The following is a 23,030-nucleotide window of genomic DNA, read 5'->3' on the forward strand; positions in this document are numbered from 1 at the left end:
AAATACTAAGCTATTCCTGAGTCAACAAGCAACAACAAACAAATAGATAAAAAGGTAAACCTTGTTTTCTTTCTTTTCTTTTTTTTTTCAAGTGTAATTTTCCACGGGTCAATATAGTGTTTACAGTAATTCAAAATGGTTGCCACAATATGGCGCCTTCAGCTTGGAATAAAAAAGTAAACATAATTGTATTAAAATGTTAATATTTTTAATTAATTTAAAAAATGCAGCAGGAAGCATATAAAATAATTTCTTTATCTCAATTCGGTTCCGCCCTCTTTTACGAACTACAGCTGAAGAGGAACTACAAATGTACGCGTGACGTCACGCGTCAGGATTCACCCGGTGCACTTGCAGTCCACGATCATTTCCACGCCGACCCAATCTCGAGCTGACCTGGTTAGTAAAACCCTTGTTCTTTTTTTCTTATATTAAAAAATATATATCGATAAGAATGCGGTTTCAACAACTCTTTAAGTTGGTTTGCCATGTTAAGATAAGCGCTAACGACACAGCGCTAACACGTTAGCCTCCGTTCCAACTTTGGGTTGTGACGCTTTAACCTACTTTCTGCGACAAGTTGGCAAACGTTTCATCTCCACGTGTGCTCCATTTTGTTTATTTATCTCTTTGGTTAGACTGAGATCAAACGGCTCAAGTTGTTCGGGACGCAGACGTTGACGTAGAAATGTCCCGGCGTGTGTACATCAGACTCCTGCACCGAGCTGTCAGCTACACCAACACAGCTCAGCTACAGGTAACTACGAATCTACTACTATTTACTGTTTTAAATCTAAGCTTATTTACCCATTGTCTCTGTTCGGATTACTTGAAAATGAATGTCGTGTGTAACCTATCAAGCAAGGCATCTTGTCAGTGACACTTCAATAACATGGAAAATATTGAATACAACAAACAAATTTTAACAGTATTTGATTGATAATTTTTTTAATAGTTACAGAACATTCAGACCAAAAAAATGGAACATAAAAGTACAAATGAATGTTTTTTTTTTCCCTTAATCCAGTACCTTAAACATCTTTCAGTTATTTCCTTGATTTTCTGGAACTGCTGTTGCTCTTGACCTTTAAATGATATACTTTATTGAGTATTGTTTTGATTGTTTAAGCGCTTTGTGACCCTGGTCTGGAAAAGCGCTGTACAAATACAAACTACTTGCTTAATTACTTAAATAAATGCAACAAGTTATTCCTTGTAAAATATATATTTTAAAAAAAGGGTTCCATATTCTTTCACAATACTTCTCTTTCAATGTGCAATGGATCTTTTCATATGGAAACACATGAGAAAGTCCTGTAACCAATGATCCTCTTCCACACTGTGATCCATTTTAATGCTTATTAATATTTAAACTCTTTGATCTAAGTTCCCCCTGAGGCGGGTGCAACATTGTTGCACATCATACTGGAGCAGCTCTCAGTTGGACAAGTCCAGCTGTGGATTTAAAAGGTCAGGACGTCGTATGTCAACACACCAGGATTTCGATTTCCAACTCAATCAAGTTCAGGTCAACAACATCCTGCGCGCTAATGAACAGGTATTTAGACGCATGTCCCTCACTCTGTGTTCAGTTCATATGACGACGCTGTGAATCCTCTCTCTGTTGTAGTCCGTGAGTCTTCCACAGTTTGATGGACGAGGACTCAGTTCTGTGAAAAAGTTTGAGAGCAACCAGTTGCCGGCCAACACACCAAATGAAGATCGCCGCAGCGCAGCAACATGTTTGCAGGTGTGTATCAACATCCTTGTTTTTCCTTCCCATTTCTCACACCCCGTCTCTTTTCTGCACAGACGAAGGGGATGCTGCTCGGAGTGTTTGATGGACACGGCGGCTGGGCGTGTGCGCAGGCGGTCGGCGAGCGCCTCTTGTACTACGTTGCAGTTGCGATGATGCCGCGTGAGACTCTGGAGGTGCTGGAGAAGTGCAGGGAGCTCGGCCGACCTCTGCCTCCACTCTTGCAGTGGCACAAACATCATACAGACTTCAGCTATCGGGAGTCGGCCTCGCTCTACTTGGAATACCTCAGAGTTTTCTGGCAGGAGCTGCTGGACAGCGAGGACCACATGGACGGAATGAGGTCAGTGCGATTGACACTGTCAGGACTGTTGAGTTATTTCTATATTCTTGTAGCACATTCAAATTTCTTTTCATTTAAAAAAAAATAAATAACTATTTAGTAATAACGGGACCTGATTTAAAAGAATGAACCAGAACTACCAAACCAGTAATGCACTTAATTTAATTTCGCTTTATATTTTATATCTTAGATTTTTGGTTTTATTTTACATTATTGGATTTTGTAATTTCTTTGAAAATGGCTGCTGCTAGAAATATGAATTTCTTTCTGTAAGATCAATAAATATATATGTCTTTTTATTTAGATCTTGATAAAAATGTTGTATTTTACCTAACTTTCTAACTATTTACCCTTCTTTAAAACATTTCCAGCCCTCCCGCCAAAGTTATCAGGCTTGAACAAAAGTTGACATAATTTTTTAGAAGAGTTTATTTCGTTTACACTCATTTTGTATAGTTTTTTTTACTCTTTAGTTGTGCCTGATGGTGTCATTACTTTTGTTCCATTGTCGGCCATCTTGATTTTGACTTCTTCCTAAGCTTTGGAACGATCTTCCTCTTTCTTTGCGCTTGATGGATCTACTGACTCCTTTAAGAAACATCTTAAGACATTTTTATTTGTGCAGGGATTTCCTTGATTTTCTGGAACTCCTGTGTTATATATATATATATATATATATATATATATATATTTTATTGAGTAATGTTTCGATTGTTTAAGCGCTTTGTGACCCTGGTCTGGAAAAGCGCTCTATAAATATAAATCACTTACTTACAACGGACGGCCAATAGGTAGTACTGTATGAGACGTGACACACTAGTTTCCACCATCATGAAGTTTTGTCCCTCAACCCGGCCGCTCAACGACATCCATTTTTTTTGCTGAATTCCTATTTTTCATGTAAAGTTTTCAGAATTTTGATTGCAACATATCAATGTTTTCCATTCATGTAGCCCCGCTGAAGCTTTGGCTTGTGCCTTCAAGCGACTTGACTCTGACATCTCCCTGGAGGCCCAAGCTCCACTGCCCAACGACTTGATAAGGAGCACGGCGATACAGGTAACTATCTCAACTTCTGTTTGCCGGACCCACACAACGTCATCATAATCGACACATGGTCATTCGTCCAGGTTGCATTCACCGGCAGCACGGCCTGCGTGGCTCACATCGGCAGAGAGGGGATCCATCTGGCCAACGCTGGCGACTGCCGTGCGGTTTTGGGGGTTCAGGAGGAGGATGGATCGTGGAGCGCTTTACCCCTCTCCCAGGATCATAATGCAGAGAACCAGGCAGAAGTCGAGCGGATCGTGGAACAACATCCAGCTTCAGAGCGGGACTCCGTGATCGTCGACGACCGACTCCTCGGGGTGAGTTGTTTATTATGATGATAATGTGCCGACGTTCAGTGTGTCCATCTGACTCCTATAAACGGGTCACTTTGGTTTTTATTTTAATTCAATGTCTGTAGAATTAAAAAATATAAAAAGTGCTAGAAGTCAATTCCTTCTCAATATCGGGCAAAGGCGACGCAACCTTTACGACACTTTGCATTTACATTTTTTTGACGTTGTCTGACCAAATATTTTGGTCCCAGTAGGACATTGGTAAATCATTGATTTGCATCCCTTATCTGGCAGTTTTTCAGCGTCAGTTTTGGATTGTGTAAGAACAGTTCAAATAGATGCACCGTAATATTGTTTAACTTTATGACATGGTTAGGATTTTAAAAGGTCAATAGTCGAACAGAGCTTTAGAATTTAAACTTTCAACCATTTTACATGTTTAAGCATAACAAACTTTCACTCCTGGCCTTTTATTATTCAGTCTTTTCGCTAATTGATGAATGGAGTCTACAGGGTTTTTAAGCTGGTGTGGTATAACTTAATAAAATCACTCTCCCTCTCATTGAACTCATCATTGCAGTTGTGTGTGTCATTAAGCATGTGCATCCCATATTTCATTCAAAGGGTTTTGTTTTCTGCTTTTATAAATTGAGATTTCGCAAAAAAATTACATGGATCCAGATTTTCTGCCTTTAGATCAGGGGTGTCAAACTGGTTTTCACCAGGGGCCACATCATCATAATGGCTCCCCTCAAAGGGCCAGATGTAACTTATAAATGTAACTAAATGTAAGCTAATGTAAAATAAATGTAACTACTCCTTAATGTTAAATGACTTTGAATTTATTACTTGAGAGGCATAACTACTGTAAAACCAACAATTGTGAGCTGCTAACATGTGTGATGTAGCATTTTACAATTAAATAAAAATGGCTACACACAGCCTTGCATGTGGTGCACTAAATAAGATATATAAGGTAAGGCAGGCGGGCCACATAAAATCACATGGCGGGCCACATTTGGCCCGCGGGCCTTGAGTTTGACACATATGCTTTAGATGATGTTGGAATTCTCTTGGACTAACATTTTAGGAGCTTTTCCCCGGTGTTTGAATAGTGATACCACAAAGTTGTAGATTATTTGTTTTGGCTTTATACATACATTGTTAACATAATAAGACAAAGGATCTTTTTGTGATTAATTATTGTTTTGTCTTCCTAGTAACTAGTAAAAGAGTTCTGATACATGAGTCATGAATGCTCAAAATAAAACTAATATAGGAAATATGAAATGAGGATGTCATGTCCTGTGGCAGCCACAAGAATGTTGGGTAAATAAACTATAAATAACAAATTCTCCATATCTAATTCAACCTTTTTTCTACTGTTCCTCTTCAGGTTTTGATGCCGCTGCGGGCCTTCGGTGACGTGAGGTTCAAGTGGAGTCACGAGCTGCAGCAGAGTGTATTAAACAAACTGGATTCTGGGTTCGACCTGGACTCTCTTAACCACTGCCACTACACTCCACCCAACTACCTTTCGCCGCCGTACCTGGACGTGGCCCCGGACGTCACGTATCACAAACTGAGGCCGCAGGATCGGTTCTTGATCCTCGGCACTGATGGATTGTGGGACGAGCTGAGCAGCGAGGAGGCTGTGCGACTTGTTGGGGAGCATCTGAGTGGGATTCACCTACAGGTGGGTGAATGTTGTTGAATTGCTGGGATCTGTTTTTCCTTGATCAACTATAGTCTTACTTCAACTGTAAAGTGTCTTGAGATAACTTTGTTATGATAAGACACTTTAAATAAAATTGAATTGAATTGAATGTGGAGAATTGAAGGCTGTGTATTAGCAAGGTTCTGGAGATAGTATTTGTATATTAGATCTGTAGTAACAAGTATATATTTGTAGTATTGTTGAGAACTTTACTCTGGTGTTGCCGACTTTACAAACCAGCAAACTTTGAAAACCAAACATGTCCAGACATCGGCTTTAAAAGTTGCTGGAGTCTACTGCATCCTCTTGTCCTCAATCATCGCCAGGATTTTATTGGTCTTTCAGCCAAGAAGGATGAATTGATGGCTGTGTATTAGCAAGATTCTGGAGATATGATGCGCGATAAGATGTGTATATATATATATATTGTGATACTGTAGTAACGAGTATATATTTGTAGTATTGTTGAGAACTTTACTCTGGTGTTGCCGACTTTACAGACCAGCAAACTTTGAAAACCAAAAATGTCCAGACTTCAGCTTTAAAAGTTGCTGGAGTCTACTGCATCCTCTTGTCCTCAGTCATCGCCAGGATTTTATTGGTCTTTCAGTCAAGAATGATGAATTGATGGCTGTGTATTAGCAAGATTCTCGAGATGTGATGCGCGATAAGATGTGTATATATATATATATATTGTGATACTGTAGTAACAAGTATATATTTGTAGTATTGTCGAGAACTTTACTCTGGTGTTGCCGACTTTACAGACTAGCAAACTTTGAAAACCAAAAATGTCCAGACATCAGCTTTAAAAGTTGCTGGAGTCTACTGCATCCTCTTGTCCTCAGTCATCGCCAGGATTTTATTGGTCTTTCAGCCAAGAAGGATGAATTGATGGCTGTGTATTAGCAAGATTCTGGAGATATGATGCGCGATAAGATGTGTATACAGTATATATATATTGTGATACTGTAGTAACAAGTATATATTTGTAGTATTGTCGAGAACTTTACTCTGGTGTTGCCGACTTTACAGACCAGCAAACTTTGAAAACCAAAAATGTCCAAACATCGGCTTTAAAAGTTGCTGGAGTCTACTGCATCCTCTCGTCCTCAGTCATCGCCGGGATTTTATCGGTCTTTCAGCCAAGAAGGATGAATTGATGGCTGTGTATTAGCAAGATTCTGGAGATATGATGCGCGATAAGATGTATATATATATATTGTGATACTGTAGTAACAAGTATATATTTGTAGTATTGTCGAGAACTTTACGCTGGTGTTGCCGACTTTACAGACCAGCAAACTTTGAAAACCAAAAATGTCCAGACATCAGCTTTAAAAGTTGCTGGAGTCTATTGCATCCTCTTGTCCTCAGTCATCGCCAGGATTTTATTGGTCTTTCAGTCAAGAATGATGAATTGATGGCTGTGTATTAGCAAGATTCTCGAGATGTGATGCGCGATAAGATGTGTATATATATATATTGTGATACTGTAGTAACAAGTATATATTTGTAGTATTGTCGAGAACTTTACTCTGGTGTTGCCGACTTTACAGACTAGCAAACTTTGAAAACCAAAAATGTCCAGACATCAGCTTTAAAAGTTGCTGGAGTCTACTGCATCCTCTTGTCCTCAGTCATCGCCAGGATTTTATTGGTCTTTCAGTCAAGAATGATGAATGATGGCTGTGTATTAGCAAGATTCTCGAGATGTGATGCGCGATAAGATGTGTATATATATATATTGTGATACTGTAGTAACAAGTATGTATTTGTAGTATTGTCGAGAACTTTACGCTGGTGTTGCCGACTTTACAGACCAGCAAACTTTGAAAACCAAAAATGTCCAGACATCAGCTTTAAAAGTTGCTGGAGTCTACTGCATCCTCTTGTCCTCAGTCATCGCCAGGATTTTATTGGTCTTTCAGCCAAGAATGATGAATTGATGGCTGTGTATTAGCAAGATTCTGGAGATATGATGCATGATAAGATGTATATATATATATATATATATTGTGATACTGTAGTAACAAGTATATATTTGTAGTATTGTCGAGAACTTTACTCTGGTGTTGCCGACTTTACAGACTAGCAAACTTTGAAAACCAAAAATGTCCAGACATCAGCTTTAAAAGTTGCTGGAGTCTACTGCATCCTCTCGTCCTCAGTCATCGCCGGGATTTTATCGGTCTTTCAGCCAAGAAGGATGAATTGATGGCTGTGTATTAGCAAGATTCTGGAGATATGATGCGCGATAAGATGTATATATATATATATTGTGATACTGTAGTAACAAGTATATATTTGTAGTATTGTCGAGAACTTTACGCTGGTGTTGCCGACTTTACAGACTAGCAAACTTTGAAAACCAAACATGTCCAGACATCAGCTTTAAAAGTTGCTGGAGTCTACTGCATCCTCTCGTCCTCAGTCATCGCCGGGATTTTATCGGTCTTATAGCTGCGAAGGATGAATTGTTGGCTGCCAACTAGCGGTCGGAAGTTTAATTGCAACACAAAAATGATCAAAAGTCATGAATATGTGCATGTTAATTGTAAATCAGAATTTAATCATTTTATTTAAACCTGTGTTATTGAAAAATAAACCCTACATGCAAACATAAAATATAATTTAAAAGGCAAAAAGATATAGTACTCTTGATTATCGATACAATATCATAAAAACTATTGTGATATTTAAGTGTATTGATATTTTCTCACACCCCTAATGGAGCGCCCACTCGTTGTGAAGTAATATCTGTATTTGCTCCTCCAGATGCCTGTATCTCGGGAGGACCGGCAGCTGAACTTGGGTCAAATGCACGAACTGTTGCTGAAGCGTCAGGCCAGAGCGTCCCCGGCTCTGGACACCAACGCGGCCACACATCTCATCAGACACGCTCTCGGGACCGGCGAGTACGGAGAGCTGTGCCAGGAGAGGCTGGCAACCGTGCTGGCTCTGCCCGAACACCTGGCACGCATGCACAGGGACGACATCACGGCCACCGTGGTGTACCTGAACTCTGACCTGGCACGACACCGCTAAGAGTTTTAACTTTCAGAATTGGATCCTTTTTTTTTTTAAAGTGTTAATTTACTTCATGGACAAGGATTTTTGCTGGAAACCACCGTGTAAATCTTCAACACGGAAGGTTAATGTGTGAGCTGCCTATGTCGGACAGAGGTTTGTGAAACGTTTTGCTACCTTAGCCTGTTATTATTGTCCTTTTCTCGTCTCAATCTTAATAAGATGCTTAAAATCAATTATACCGTTGAGTATTGTTGTTGGTAAAGTGTGTTGCCATTAACTTTAAAAGTACCAATTGTTGACACTTTAATGAGAGTATTTTTTTGCTTATATCTCCATCGATCTTGTGGAATTAATTCCCAAAAAATGTGATCTCAATCCCCCCGACCTTGAACCATCTTCCTTATCCTGAAGATTATCCTGTGTGTAATAAGTGAATTGCAGATTATCCAAAGAAAAGTTTATATTTATATACAGTAAATCGCTTGCACTTGAAGTCTTTGTGTACTATGTTGTTCAATGAATGCACTGGAAGTTGTTGAAGTGAAATGATGGGAGTTTAATTTAGTCTGTTTGTCGTGGTTTTATAGAGCAGTGGTGTGTAAAAGTTGAAGTTTTCAAAATAAACTGAGTGTCACAGTGGCCGAACTGGTCCCAAGTGTTTTGTAAACAAGTGTGATAACGGCAAATACGAGAGTTAAACCGTCTGGCTTTTCTGCATTTGCATTAACTGTTGGAAAATGAGTGGAATCCACAGATCATCGAAGTGATATGTGGACATGTTTCTTTATGGACTGTTGATAGACTAACACAAGATCCAGACGGATGTCAGTCAAGTGGCATCAAATAAAAGGGGAGTTGTCGACACATGAGTGGGGGTGGGGAGGAAGTCATGGAACACAAGCGTGTTTGTGTTTTTGTTTCTAGTCATTCTTGAAATATCTGAGAGTGAAGCAGCTCAAGACGGAGACAGCATGAGGAATAACTTTTTCAAATTCATCATTTTAATCTTTCAGGTAAATCACCTTCTTTGATCGTTTGAATAGTTTTTGCAAATGATCATTAACTGTCACGCAGAGTCTTCCTCAGTGCTCATCAGCCTGGATCCTAATAGAGAACAACTCGCACAACGCCGGGGTCACAAATTTCTCTGTAGAGTATTCAGAGGTACATTTAACTTTGAAAGAGATTTAATTCCAACGTTCAGATTGTTCATCGTCATTTGAAATTCCTTTAGCACAGCATTGTGGCGCGACATGTGTCGGGAGGTTTGAGCCGTGTGAGGCGGGGATGGATCATTCCACCCCTCAACTTTCCGGAAAATGACAGAGGCCCATACCCAAAGTTCCTGATCAAGGTAAGTGTTTGATTTTGGTGTGTTAAATACGCAGTCTTAAGTCGCCACAGTGTTATAGTTTTTGAATGTTTTATTTCTATTCCAAGAGCCACAGCTCTGACTCCATGTCAACTTTGAACCTGTAGATGTCATTTAAATAACATCAACATATATTTGAAACACATTTAACTTTTTTAAGTATTTTTTGTGAAATATAGTGTAGTTTGTATTCTGCAACATAAGCTTGTATTATCACACATTATTCGACATTATTTGTTGATTAATTATTATTTTTTATAATTTATAATATAATTGTTATATTATAAATATTTATGATTATTACACCGTATTTGTTGGATTTCACTTAAATTTAAATAATTCAACAAAACCTTTTAGATTTCCCCTTTTTTTTAATTTAACAAATAAAAAACATCTTCGAAAAGCAAGTTTTAATGTACTTCTTATGTATTTAACTATTGTGTGGTACGTCTTGGTAGAAACCCTGAATAGTAACCATAAAAAGCTAATAAATCTTTTTAATTTGTGTGGAAACCTGCCTGCATGAGACCTTGGCTCCTGCATACAAATGATACAATCTACTTTCTTTGATACATCTTAAAGAAACGGTGTCTTCGTATCATCCAGCACATGTATCTGTTACAGGGGTGGTATGTTAAACTGCGGGACTGCCTACATTTTCATTTAATGTGTAATAAAATATATTTTTGTTAAGCATAAAATAATGTTTTATATAATCAAGGGCAATGTTTACTTTGAAAATATATTAAGGGTCAAAATTTATGTGGTAATTAACAGATGTGTAAATGTGTATAATGTAATTTATATGAACTATTTTGATCCTTTAAAATAAGTTTTGACACTTTTTGAGAGCTCATGAAACAGTGAGAATTACTATGTTTTCTATTTTTAAATAAAGCCATTTTAAATTCATGTTTTGCACTTAAGGCCAAACCGTTGTTGTAATTCCATAACCACAGGCATCAGGTGATTTGTATTTCTCTGACAACTACTCCAGATAAAGTCCACCAACCACAAGAAAGTTGCAATCACGTACAAGATCACAGGACCAGGAGCAGACGAGCCTCCTGAAGGAGTCTTCGTGGCCGAGCGTCAATCTGGGTCAATATATGTGACTCAGCCTCTGGACAGAGAGAAAAAAGCCACTTATATTGTAAACCACTTTTAACACAAACCTCCATAGACTTGTTCTGCTCAGGTAATGATGTGAAATTGTTAGTTGCTGGCACACGCCTTGCAAGATGACCAGAAGGCAGAGGAGCCAGTGGAGCTGATGGTCAACGTGATCGATCAGAACGACAACCCTCCACTCTTCCTGCATCATCTCTTTCACGGGGAAGTGAGCGAGTTCCCTCATGCAGGTAACATGGAACGTTAATGACTCAAGACTTGATGATTCAGCACTTCTTCAAAACAGGCGACTCTGTTCTGAGAGTGACGGCGGTGGACGAGGACGATCCGGAGACGGTCAACGCGATAATCCGGTATCAGATTAAGTCCCAGATGCCCCTTGAGCCCGAGGAGCATCTGTTTGCTATAGATCCGGTCAGCGGAGTGGTCAGCGTGACGGCGGCCTCGCTGGACAGAGAGGTAACTGTCTTCAGACTCGAGGGATTTACGCTCGTCAGCCGTTTCACTCGCCTCTCATGTCAGACTCATCCGGAGTACAAGCTCGTCATCGAGGCCGCCGATCAGGAGGGCGAGGGTCTGACCGCCACGACCACCGCGGTCATCGCAGTCACTGACGGGAACGACAACGCTCCGCAGTTCACACAAACATCTGTGAGTTTCAACCAGCATGACCTGAATAATATTTGCATCTGGATTAAGATTTAAAGAAAAACATTTTGGTTTGTTTATGATGCCCGGAATAAAAGGCGAATGGCATAGAATGTTTAATTTAAAGAAATGTAATCTGTTTCATAGGATTTATTTATAGGATTGTGTGTCGGCAAGAATCTAGCGATACAGTTTGTATCACGATACAGGAGCAAGATACTGTAGAAGCAAGTAGTATTGTTGAGTACTTGACTCTGGTGTTGCAGAATTTACAGACCACATGACTATTGACATAGTCATTACTTCCTTTATTTTTTTATGAACCCAAAATATGTCCCAACATCAGCTTTAAAAGCTGCTAGAGTCTACTGTATCCTCTCGTCCTCAGTCATCGCTGGGATCTCGCTGGGTTTCATGTTCCATTAGCTGTGTAGGACGTAATCACTGCTGCTTTCTTGCTTATTTGCAACCCAAAAAATAAACACTGCATATCTGAGTTTTTAAAAAAAATAAACATGTTTTTTTTCCTCTTTTTACACACAAACAAAAAAGGATACAGTGCTGTCAAATAGCATTACAGTATACTGTACATACAGTATCATGGAAAATAATATCTCCACATATCACCATATCAATATTTACAAAGAAATCTAGTCATTTACACATGTCCTGAGATCTCCTATCTCTTTTTTATTAAGTGTATTTTATTTTTTATAAGTGTCTAGATTTCAATATTTCCAATTACAAATGCTGATTGTAACTTTTTAATATTAATTAAAAGTATGTTAAAAACCTAAACAATGCAGATTTTTACCTCCATGATGAGATCAGACTGACTTTCATTTAAATTAATTTATGTTTCTATATAACGTTTTAATTTAGAATAGAATATGTTTGGTTATTTAATTGATGTCTTCTATATCAAAAGTTATTAGATTCCAAAAAGTATGTATTTGCAAACCCTCATTTGTTGTTAAAGCTTTAATTAACTATGTTATATTTTTTAAGAAGCCTAAAGTCAGAGAGAAAAATTAGTTCACATTTTGGGATTTAATTCCATTATCTTTTAAGAGAGAAAAAAAACCCTGTTAGTGTTCATTGACATGGCTTATTTTGCATGTTATAATTGTAAGTAAGTAAGTAAGTAAGTAATATATATTTATATAGCGCTTGTGTTACCTTCATTAAATCTTTTTAAAAATCCTTTTGTGAAGGAATTTTCAATCATATCTCTGATGCATTTCCACCTCCACAGCAAACTCTACCTGTCCTTCAAACATATGATTGTGTTGATCATCTCCTCGGCTGAAGAATCATCATTTTGTCCTCAGGTGTCGACAACGGTGTCAGAGAACCAGGTCGGCGCTGTGGTGGCGAGGTTAGAGGTCACCGACCGGGACGAGTCAGGCTCTCCAAATGCCAAAACCAAATACTCAATTGTTGAAGGCAACGATGAAGAAATGTTCAGGATTGAAATCGGACCTTCAGGAATGGAGGGCGTAGTGGCCACAAGAAAGGTATGTTCAGTTTTGTCTTTAGTTTCCCCCTAAAAGTGTTGCAACTCATTTCTCTACAGGAGTTGGATTACGAGGGAACGGCTTCCTTCTCCCTGCTGGTGGTGGTGACCAATGAGGCGCCGTTCTCTGTGCCGGTGACTCTTTCCACCTGTACGGTCACCGTACAAGTCACCGACCAGAACGAAGCTCCTGTCTTCAGTCCAGCAGTGATCCAAGTGTTCGTCTCGGAAGACGAGGCTGCTGGGAGTTCTGTGGCTGAAGTCCGAGCTCAAGACCCGGATTTAGGACGGAGGCAGACTGTGAGGTACCGTCAAATTCTGACCGTCAAGTTAGTTAAACTCAATGACTTTTCCATGCATGGCAAAAGAGTTTGTGAAAACTTGTTTAAATAAAGTTTTAGAATATTTTATTTTATTAATGGAAATGAATTGCAATTTTCAGAGTTTAATAGATTATGAAAACAAATTATTTGTGAACATTGAAATTGTTGAATTATTCCTCCCTTCAGCCCAAAATAACAACAAAATTCACAAGAATCACAATAAAAAAGTAGTATTTCATATTTAAGATGTTTTCTTTAAATTATTTTCATGCTCATATAAAATATAAAATACAGTATCTTCAACTCCTTTCCTCCGTTTAACCTTCACATTTTGTTTTAAAATACATTTTTGCTTGATAACATTTAATGGAAGCATTTTCTAAAACAAGTGATATAAAAACTTAATATTTTACTTTAATATGACTTATTTTGACTTCTTCTTTCCCAGATATAAAAAAAAAAGAAAAAGAAAATGCACCACTTTCCAGATATTTATATAACAATAATAATACATCATATTATCGTATATATATATATAAGTACGATGTATTATAATAATTATTAAAAGGCAATTACTACATTTTTATAGACTATAGCTGAAAAGTGCATTCATTTATTTCCATTTTTATTTCCATTTTTCATCAATCAAATATTAATGAAATGATCAATTTTCTCCTTTATATTTTATTGTTGTTGTTTTTTTATCCATCTGCACATAAGTCAAAATAACTTGAGCAAATATGTATATTTTAATGTTAATAATTAGACAACTAGTTACTGATCCAATGAGAAGCATGAACTGACGACCTTTCTAACCTTGAGCCATTTATTTCCTGATAACACATCCTTGTTTGACTAGTTTTTCCAGTTCATCCAGTGAAAATATGTTTGTTTTTGTGTCTCTCAGATACGTCTTGCACAACGACACTGCCCGGTGGTTCTCTATCGACGAAGAGTCTGGACTCGTCAGAGTCAAAAGCCTCCTGGACAGAGAGGCTCATTTTGTGGAGGATGAGAAGTACACAGTCCTGGTGGAGGCGTACGACAATGGTAGTTATTGATAGTGATGCGTTAGTGAAGCTTCATGAAACGGCTGATGAGGCATCATGATCTGCTTCATCCAGACACGCTGCCTGCGACGGGGACGGCCACTCTTGTCGTGACTCTGGTGGACGTCAACGACCGACTTCCTTCCGTCAAGCAGAGGAAGGTGTCGCTCTGTAACGCCGACCATGTTCCCGCCCTGCTGGAGATCGTGGACCTGGACGGTCCTGGTCATGCCAATCCCTTTACTGTGGAGCTGCAGGGGGAGCAGAGAACCAACTGGAACGTCGTCGTCAACTCTTCGAGTAAGACACGATGGAAATGTATTCAGGGTGGGAGAAAGTTTCGATACACTATCTATCTATCTATCCATACATCTATGCATCTACAGCACTTTATATATCTTTCCCCCTTTTTTATTTTATTTATCATTATTATTATTTTGCTTTTTAGTTTTTTTTACCTTTTCAAAACTCCAACATTAAAATATATGTCTTTTTTTAACCTCTTCAAAACTCCAACATTAAAATGTATATATTTTTTTACCTTTTCAAAACTCCAACATTAAAATATATACAGTATATATATATATATATATATATATTTTTTTTTTTGTTTTACCTTTTCAAAACTCCATCATTAAAAAATATATATATATATATATATATATATATATATATATATATATATATATACAGTATATATATTTTACCTTTTCAAAACTCCAACATTAAAAAAGATTTATATTTTTTTTTTACCTTTTCAAAACTCCAACATTAAAATATATATATTTGATTATGTTTTTATTGGTTATATTTGAATTAAATGTATGCAAAATAAATACATTTGATATTTTACTTTCAATTAACATACTTATTCACGGCGTTTGTTCATTTTTTTTGTTGCAATTAAACATCCGGCCACTAGATGGCAGCAGTCATGACATCCCTGCCGCTTTAGGAACAATGAAATCGCGGTGATGACCAAGGACGAGAGGATACAGTCGACTCAAGCAGCTTCTAAAGCTGATGTTTCGGCATATTTTGGTTTCAAAACAAATGAGATAGTTAAGAATTTGTCGAGAGTCAAGAACTCTGAAAATATATCCTTTTTCCTACAGTATCGTAACAGTACCAGCAACTAAAGATACTGTTGTGCCTGTATCATGAATTCACAATTTATTATTTACGATACATGTCTTTACGAAAAACACACCCCTTTAATTTAAATTTTGTCCGTAACAATCTCTTCTTTTAGGCGTCTTTGCGTCCTTGTCTCCTAAACGTGAGCTGTCCATCGGTAACTACCACGTGGTGTTGAAGATCCATGATGCCGGCCTGCTGTACCAGGACAGCACTCTGGATGTTGAGGTGTGCGAGTGTCGGGGAGCCGTCTCGGCCTGCCTCACCCCTCACACGGCTCCACGATTGCAATCTCCATCTTATGTCGCCGCCGTTCTCGGGACAATCCTGGGAGTCTTAGGTCAGTCCCTTTAAAATCTGCTGCTTTGATTCCTGTTAAAAACAATCTTTTCTGCTCCTCAGTCCTGCTGCTGCTTCTGCTGCTGCTGCTGAGAAGGAAGCGGGCGGAGAAAGACGTGTACCTTCTGAAGGAGGTGGAAAGAGACAACATCTTCTGCTATGAAGAGGAAGGAGGAGGTGAAGAGGACCGGGTACGAACGAACACAAGAAAATCTTTTTAAAAAGTTGACTCCTGCTGGTTCTTTATAAGAGCTTTTCACGAGGAGGAGATGTGGTTGAAAACAGATAGTAGTTTCCACTGTAATCAATCTCAATGAAACTTACTATTTGTCTGGTTGCTATGACAACACAAAAAGTACAATTTAAGAGGATATCTCTTTGAATCTAAATTAAATCTAATATATATATATAGATATCTACGTAGATGAATAGATGGATGATAGATAGATAGATGATAGATGTAGGATAGATAGATGGATAGATTAGATAGACGGATGATGGATGGATGGATGGATGGATGGATGGATGGATGGATGGATCAATAGATTGATCTATATCGATTGGAAGACTATTACATGGAGTTTTGGGGGGTTGATTGTTGTTTGCCCAAAAAGAAACCAGTCCTCATGGAGAATAAACACCTGTTTATAAATAATATATTAATTGATCTAAATAATTTCATGACAGAAATATCTGCAAGAAAAGAAGTCTCCAACAACAAAATGGTGGTCTGAAACACTTCTGTCAAAATATTCCAATTTTTTGACCACAAAAAAAAAGGAAAAAAGGAGGTAGAAACCTTTACTTTGTGGCTAATACTAAAACTATAAATTAGAAAACTTTGTCAATAACATTGCGTTGAGTGTCCTTCAGATTAAGTGTGTCGTGCTCTAACAACTGTAGTATCCAGGCTAGTGACGTAAAGTAGATTGTGACAAATACATTAAAGATGGATGGGTAAGAATAGTAACTATATTTAGCGTAAATACAATGGTCTGTGATGAGAAGTTGAGAGTAAATGCTGCACAAACCCAAATCCTCAAAAGTGAGGATATGTCCGAGTAAGAGAGGGATATGGTCACTCTTACATGTGATCAGGAAGCTCCCAGCATTTATTGTAACATAGCATATTCTGATGAAACATTCTAATGTGTTGCCATCAATATTGTTTTGGTCGTTTTGGTCTAATTATTTTCTCCAGAAGCAACCAATCACCTACAGCTCCCCCTGCTGTCTGTGTGAAGTATAGTCACACTCTTACATCACTGATCTGATCCAGCCTTACACCCCAGCTCGGGCTCTGAGGTCTGTGGATCAGAATCTACTTATGGTTCCACGCACACGGCTCAGGACCAGAGGAGAGAAATCTTTTCAGGCTGTTGCTCCTAAGCTTTGGAACAATCTTCCTCTCTCTTTGCGCTTGATGGATCTACTGACTCCTTTAAGAAACATCTTAAGACGTTTCTATTTGTTCAGGCTTTTCCTTGAATTTCTGGAACTCCTGTGTTGTTCTCAGTATTATCTTGATCTTTAAAGTATGTACTTTTTTGAGTATTGTTTTGATTGTTTAAGCGCTTTGTGACCCTGGTCTCGAAAAGCGCTATATGAATAAATATTACTTACTTACTTACTCATATGTACACTGGTCATATCCGGTTGTAAATGTCTGGCTCTACTCAGAATGTCCAACAGATGACCTTGAAACAAGTCCTTTGAGTCCTCATTTGTGCGCAGGAATATGATCCGTCTCTGCTGCGACAAGGGTTGAACCGACACCCTGAACTGGAAGACTTTCCCTCCGTCCGGACTCACCCTCTGCTCCACACGCAGCCACAAGACATCCACGACCTCAGCGAGTTCATTGACGACGTGAGTCAACGACGAACGGAAAAATATCTGAGTCTCCTAACGCCGTCACGTGTTCCTCCAGAGCCTGCGAGCAGCCGACGGAGACCCTCGCGCTCCTCCCTTCGACTCTCTGCTGGTGTTCGACTACGAGGGTCTGGACTCCGAGGCCGGATCGCTCAGTTCCGTCCCATCGGGTGACTCGGAGGACGAGCTGGACTTCGGCGGCGTCGAACAGTGGGGTCCGTGCTTCAAGGGTCTGGCCGACATAACCCACGGCACGGATGACACGGACACACTCCCCGGGAAAACCGAATGGGTCTAAACCACATTCCTACAAAGAGTCTTTTATTTTTTACATCAAAGATACATTTATTATTATTTCTCTTCTGTTGAAATCCTTCTTCTCATGGTCCTTCATTTGCTAAGTAAACTTACTGAATCTTACACGATTCATAATCTGGTGATTTATGAATCATAAATAAACTTTTTATTAGCTCATTAATTCAAAGAGGTCAAAATGACAATGGAGTTGTAAAGAGTTTGGGCTAGTCATGGGTTGACGAGGCTTCATGAAACGGTTAATGAAGTATCATGATACACTGTCTTCTTTAAAAAGGCCACTAGATGGTGCTCTATGTTTGAAATAATTTAAAGTTTCATTGAATTTGTAGATCAGAGCCAAATATTATAAGTCGGAGAGTGACATCTAGTGGTCTTTCAAAATGAAGACACTGTATCATGATGCATCATCAACTGTTTCACTTGTTTCTGATGTAATAAAAATATTTATATTAATAGAAAAAAGGGCATGTTTTTATCTTTCATCTGCATCTGTAATTATAATTTGAGGTGTACTGTATATTGAATTGATTTTAAAAGCTTTTAAGTGTATATTTGACAACATTGCAGTCATTTTTATGTGAGATTTACCAGCCTGTGGATCCTTGTATCGCTGCCTGTTTTGAAGATTATAATCTAAATTCCAGCTAAATAAAATCCGTACACATTTGGGCACATTGTTATGACAGGAAAACATAAATATTTTAAGTAAATCGATCCACTGTGTCTCAATTTGAGTGGTGGTTAAAATGATTTTATTTGCCTCGTAGTCACAATACAAAGTCTAATAACAAGCATATATGCTCCGAGGTGATTCTTTTTTTATTTTATATTAAAGGTTATATTTTTCCAAGATGATAAAAATGACGAGTCAATGATAATTCTTTGGCACCAGTCGATCCTCATGATATTTAATGGTGGTCTGAGGACTGGAAAAGCAACTTTCCCTGTGAGCTCCAGCAACTCCTCCATTATGACCTCACTTCCTCCCAAGTGGACTTTAGTCGGTCGCTATCAACCATCTCAGGTGAACTTTGACCCTCATGCCGCCTTTTAGGAGTGACCACAGCATTCCCTTCCCTCGCTTCTCCCTCTGTTTGGTCATGAAACTCTTCACAAAGTAGTCGACGGTGTCAGTCACGGTGACGGGTAAGTTTGAATTGAGGTTTAAAAAGTTTTCTTCTGATCCTGTACTTCCTGTTTTTTTTTTTTAAAGCCATGACGGAGAACATGTTCCAGGAGGGTCTCTACCAGGTCTTCGTGAAGGCCAGACCCTCCCAGAGGCGCTCGCACGCTCAGGTCACCCACAATGAGGAGCTGGACAACGTCAGGATCCATCGCTGGTTCGGCTCCGTGGTCAACACCAGACTCCTGCTCTCTGGGGTGAGACCTGGACTCGTCACCACGACTCCTGTGGCTCCGCCTCTCACCGTCCTGCTCTTCTTCAGCTCATGCAGATCCTCAGCGCGCTCGCCTGCACGCTCTCCACCGTCACGCACGCCTGCGTCAGCTATGACTGCTCCATCGCCATGACGACGCCGGCCTGGTCCAGTCTGTTCGTGAGTGACCTGTGACCTCCAGCATCATGTCCACTCTGGTCATGTCACTGATGACGTTTGTTGCAGTTCTTTGCTGCCGGATGTTTAACGCTGGCGGTCCAGAGGAGCGCCAATAAGTTAAAGGTAAAGTCTTTGTTGAAAATTACTTAAAGGTCCAGTCTTATCATTTTTCTGATTTCTAAAAGGTTAAAGGTTAAAAAGTTTTGCAATTGTATTATAAATTAAAGTTTTTTTTTAGTTTTTTTTACAAGTTTATTTAAAAGTTAAAGTTTGAAAATTTATTTTTAGAAGGTAAGAGTAAAGTTTTACCATTTTGTTTAATTCACTAAAGGTTTAGTTTTACAATTTCAATGATAAGTTGAAGGTTAAGTCTTTTTGATAATTACTTCTTACAATTTTGATGATTACTTCAAGGTAAAGTTTTGCAATTTTATTAAAAAGTAAAAGGTCAATTTTTACAATTATATTAAAAGGTTTAAGGTAACATTTTATAATTGTATTTAAAAGTCAAAAGTAAAGTTTTATAATTTTGATAATTAGTCAAAGTTTTATAATTTTGATAATTAGTCAAAGTTTTACAATTTTGTTCTAAAGTCAAAGATAAATTCAATTTACATTTAATTGCGCTTGTTGGTTTTGACGTAGTATTAAGTTAATTATTATTAAGTATTTAGTATCAAACATATTTGATTCAACTTTAAAAGTATAACTATGTTAAAAAAAAATCGAATTAAGAAAAAGTCACTAATGAATATATCAAGGTACTAAAGACAAAACTAAGGTACACTAAAGAATAAATATCTGAGGAGTATATATATAATTTATTAAAATGAATAAAAATAAAGATAAAATGGAGGAGGATAACTTGTACCTAATGAAAAAAGCTGTTGAACTATAATATATAATAATAATAATATAATATAAAAATAATAAAGACGAAATTAATGGAATATGTATGTATATTTTGAACACCTGTCCCAGTATGTTTTCAGATGTTTGTTTGACATTGTGCTCTTGATGATGATAACACTTTTATTCTTACTTAAGTCTTTGGGGATTAGACCCCAAAACATGCCGCACAGAAAAATGAAATTGTTCTTCTGACAGATCATCGTTTTGATGAGTCTGAACATATTCACTCTGGTGTTTGGATTTTCTGCCACTCTGGCCTTCAGCATCAGGAAAGGAAAAGCTGTTCCACTGAACACAAGCCAGCAGGTAGTTAACATTTATTTTTAACTTACCTGGATTCCCATGTTTGAGTTTGACCTCTGAATGTTCCATCACCAGCTGGTTGGTTCCTATATTGCGATGGGGAGTTCTGTGGTCTTCACCATCTTCTCTATGCTGCTGTCAATCTACGTGATCTTCCTCTCATGGAGGGGTCTTCATCGCTACAGTCCTCCTCAGGTTCCTTCGTACAACCGTGTTTCTCAGGTGAGTCGTTCAGAGTTTACCTGTGTGCACGACCTTCTCATGGATCCATTCACGCAGGAGCCGGACGACACAAGCGGACCTTTGCTGGAACAAGTAGAACTGAATATGTGAAGTTTTTAATTCTTATATTTGTAGAATCACTCCTCTGTGTTGTTTGATCTTGTTACCAGACCGAAGTGCAATCCAAGTTTAATATATAAAGAATGTTGTTGAATTTTTGTAAACTAGAAGCTAATTTAAGTTATCAGTAAGAAACTGTTTTTATTTAATTTATATATATATTCTTTAATTATTCACATACTGTACAGGAAGCAGAATTGACAGTTATTCGTAATATATTGACAGTGAATGGGGAGAAAACACATTTGAATACCTTCATAATTTACCTTTCTTGAATAAATTGTTGTACTGTAGTTACCAAATGTCATGGTATTACTATATTTTTCACTTTATTTATTATTAAATGAAATTTAAATCAACATTGGAAGAGCTTTTTTTTTTCCTACAAATATATCAAGCTTTTGAATATGTCGGCCTCTATAATAATGACGTTTTAAAAGTTACCGGTGTAGTTACCGAATGCTGTCGCATGGTGATGTCATCACAAGTTGGAGTTTCGCTTTTTTTTTTTTCAAAGTCAAAACATTTGGATTTAAAGTTGAAAAGGTTACAACGGGTTTTCCTACAATGGTAAAAATCTTTGACAAAAAATAAAATGCGTTATTAATATTAATACGAGACGAAAGAAACGACTGTTTGCATTTCAATTTTCATTATAATAACTAAAAGAGAAAATTAGCGAAACGAAACTACATTAGGGAAAGATTCTGCTCCTACACCACTTATTTCTTATTAAATAGTTTTTGTATTACAAGCGGTGGCGATGAAAGATACTTTCATATGTTGACCAGCAGAGAGCGCCATTGCGCGTGTTTAGATTTTTATATAGTAATTATTTCTAAAGTAACATAGATATTTATGTAAACAGATTAGTTGGTATCTTGGATTCGATTAAAGTTCTGTTCCAATCATCCACACACACACACACACACACACGCATCTTAATCCTGACCCTTGACCTTTGACCCCGGCCTCCTGTCCCACCGTCGCTCAACGCTCGCTCGCACGCGGGACAAGGAAAACGAATCTCGGCCGAGTTTCTCACGCCATGTCAGGACTAACCACTTCCAGCTGTTGCCCGGTCGCTGCTATGGGAACATGGCGAGCACACACAGCAACATGGGATTCATCAGGACACGGGAGTCGGGGAGAGAGAAAAAAGGACGAGGGCGGGGTCTGCCAGAAAAAAAACTCCCGAGCGACTCCTCCGGGAGGAACGTGTGGAGAAGAATGTCTCAACCCTTGTGTCCAGCTGCTCGCCGTCCAGATGTCGGTGAGCGACACGGTCCGGGGGTTCGAAGCGTCTTTGACCGTAATTCCACAGGAAATCCTCTTCCTCTCCTCTGAGGGAAAGTGATGACAAGACAGCGTCTGGAGGGGAAGCGCTGACCAGATGTGGGGATTCCCTGAGTCCATGAAGACCCTCAAATGTTCAAACACGCTCAAGACTTGTATTGTTGTGAAGTGTTTTGATGGAACATCTGTGATGTATTTTTGTCGCCTGCTAATGCTAGCTAGTTTTATTTTTTTTACTGATGGTTCATCCCATTTATTACCTCCTCCAAGGAGATTAGTTGATGATTTGATAGATCACAGGATGGATGGATCTAGATGTAAATGGTGCTCATGGGACAAGGAACGGATGATTAATCTATAGCCAGGGGTTCTGGATTACGTCAAGATGCAACGCTTTCTTCTTCTTCACCCCAGCTGTGTGTGTTGTTGTGCAAGCAAGCTCACAAACGTTTCGCAGACATAAGATTTGTATTTGCGTGAAAGATTCTGCTCCTGGGTTTAAAATTGACCAATGAGAAAGGGAATATATAAACGGTCAAATATGTTGGGAATAAGCTTTTTGGAAAAAATGAAATAAATTGGATATATGCTTGTCCTTATTTATATACAAACACAACTTAGTTTCTCTTAGGTTTATAAAATAGTAGTTTAATATATACTGTATATAATAGTAGTTGTATTCTCATTGTGCTGTTGTAAAAGTGTGTTTCCCCTCTGAGGATGA

At 38.3% G+C, this 23,030-nt stretch overlaps 3 protein-coding genes across 4 annotated transcripts; all 3 read left to right on the top strand.

Moving 5' to 3' along the window:
• Window positions 1-4: 4 nt before the first annotated feature.
• Window positions 5-8,833, top strand: pdp2 (putative pyruvate dehydrogenase phosphatase isoenzyme 2). The gene is made up of 10 exons (XM_087797822.1): window positions 5-54; window positions 294-399; window positions 639-757; window positions 1,388-1,558; window positions 1,631-1,750; window positions 1,813-2,099; window positions 3,053-3,158; window positions 3,230-3,466; window positions 4,839-5,138; window positions 7,938-8,833. The coding sequence occupies exons 3-10, from the start codon at window positions 689-691 to the stop codon at window positions 8,205-8,207; spliced, it is 1,560 nt and encodes a 519-aa protein (XP_087653948.1). The 5' UTR covers window positions 5-54; window positions 294-399; window positions 639-688; the 3' UTR covers window positions 8,208-8,833.
• A 229-nt stretch (window positions 8,834-9,062) lies between these two features.
• On the top strand, window positions 9,063-17,878 carry LOC148073768 (B-cadherin). Of its 2 annotated transcripts, none has more exons than XM_087797862.1 (15): window positions 9,063-9,205; window positions 9,267-9,356; window positions 9,427-9,546; window positions 10,562-10,717; window positions 10,784-10,925; window positions 10,982-11,154; window positions 11,218-11,346; window positions 12,675-12,860; window positions 12,920-13,164; window positions 14,090-14,232; window positions 14,307-14,531; window positions 15,484-15,708; window positions 15,771-15,898; window positions 17,442-17,576; window positions 17,638-17,878. In XM_087797862.1, exons 1-15 carry the CDS (start codon window positions 9,164-9,166, stop codon window positions 17,875-17,877), a joined length of 2,379 nt encoding a protein of 792 aa, XP_087653988.1. In that variant the 5' UTR covers window positions 9,063-9,163; the 3' UTR covers window position 17,878. The 2 variants fall into 2 exon arrangements, with proteins under 2 accessions (XP_087653988.1, XP_087653989.1); XM_087797863.1 differs by having other exon boundaries at window positions 9,076-9,205; window positions 9,279-9,356.
• A 1,075-nt stretch (window positions 17,879-18,953) lies between these two features.
• tmem253 (transmembrane protein 253) lies at window positions 18,954-21,283 on the top strand. The gene is made up of 7 exons (XM_087797864.1): window positions 18,954-19,043; window positions 19,111-19,277; window positions 19,343-19,453; window positions 19,520-19,576; window positions 20,561-20,671; window positions 20,744-20,890; window positions 20,948-21,283. Exons 2-7 carry the CDS (start codon window positions 19,113-19,115, stop codon window positions 20,999-21,001), a joined length of 645 nt encoding a protein of 214 aa, XP_087653990.1. The 5' UTR covers window positions 18,954-19,043; window positions 19,111-19,112; the 3' UTR covers window positions 21,002-21,283.
• The last annotated feature ends 1,747 nt before the right edge of the window (window positions 21,284-23,030 follow it).

This window comes from Callionymus lyra, chromosome 8, assembly GCF_982586985.1.
Source record: "Callionymus lyra chromosome 8, fCalLyr1.hap1.1, whole genome shotgun sequence".
NCBI classification, from domain to species: Eukaryota; Metazoa; Chordata; class Actinopteri; order Syngnathiformes; family Callionymidae; genus Callionymus; species Callionymus lyra.

Excerpts from the sequence above, each read along its gene's own strand:
- pdp2 (XM_087797822.1), top strand. The coding sequence starts at position 689 with ATGTCCCGGCGTGTGTACATCAGACTCCTGCACCGAGCTGTCAGCTAC. Across the intron at positions 1,559-1,630 it reads TCCTGCGCGCTAATGAACAG|TCCGTGAGTCTTCCACAGTT; the intron begins GTATTTAGACGC and ends TCTCTGTTGTAG. Across the intron at positions 1,751-1,812 it reads GCGCAGCAACATGTTTGCAG|ACGAAGGGGATGCTGCTCGG; the intron begins GTGTGTATCAAC and ends TTTTCTGCACAG.
- LOC148073768 (XM_087797862.1), top strand. The coding sequence starts at position 9,164 with ATGAGGAATAACTTTTTCAAATTCATCATTTTAATCTTTCAG. Across the intron at positions 10,926-10,981 it reads GAGCGAGTTCCCTCATGCAG|GCGACTCTGTTCTGAGAGTG; the intron begins GTAACATGGAAC and ends TCTTCAAAACAG. Across the intron at positions 11,347-12,674 it reads CGCAGTTCACACAAACATCT|GTGTCGACAACGGTGTCAGA; the intron begins GTGAGTTTCAAC and ends TTTTGTCCTCAG.
- tmem253 (XM_087797864.1), top strand. The coding sequence starts at position 19,113 with ATGACGGAGAACATGTTCCAGGAGGGTCTCTACCAGGTCTTCGTGAAG. Across the intron at positions 19,454-19,519 it reads CGGCCTGGTCCAGTCTGTTC|TTCTTTGCTGCCGGATGTTT; the intron begins GTGAGTGACCTG and ends CGTTTGTTGCAG. Across the intron at positions 20,891-20,947 it reads CGTACAACCGTGTTTCTCAG|GAGCCGGACGACACAAGCGG; the intron begins GTGAGTCGTTCA and ends CCATTCACGCAG.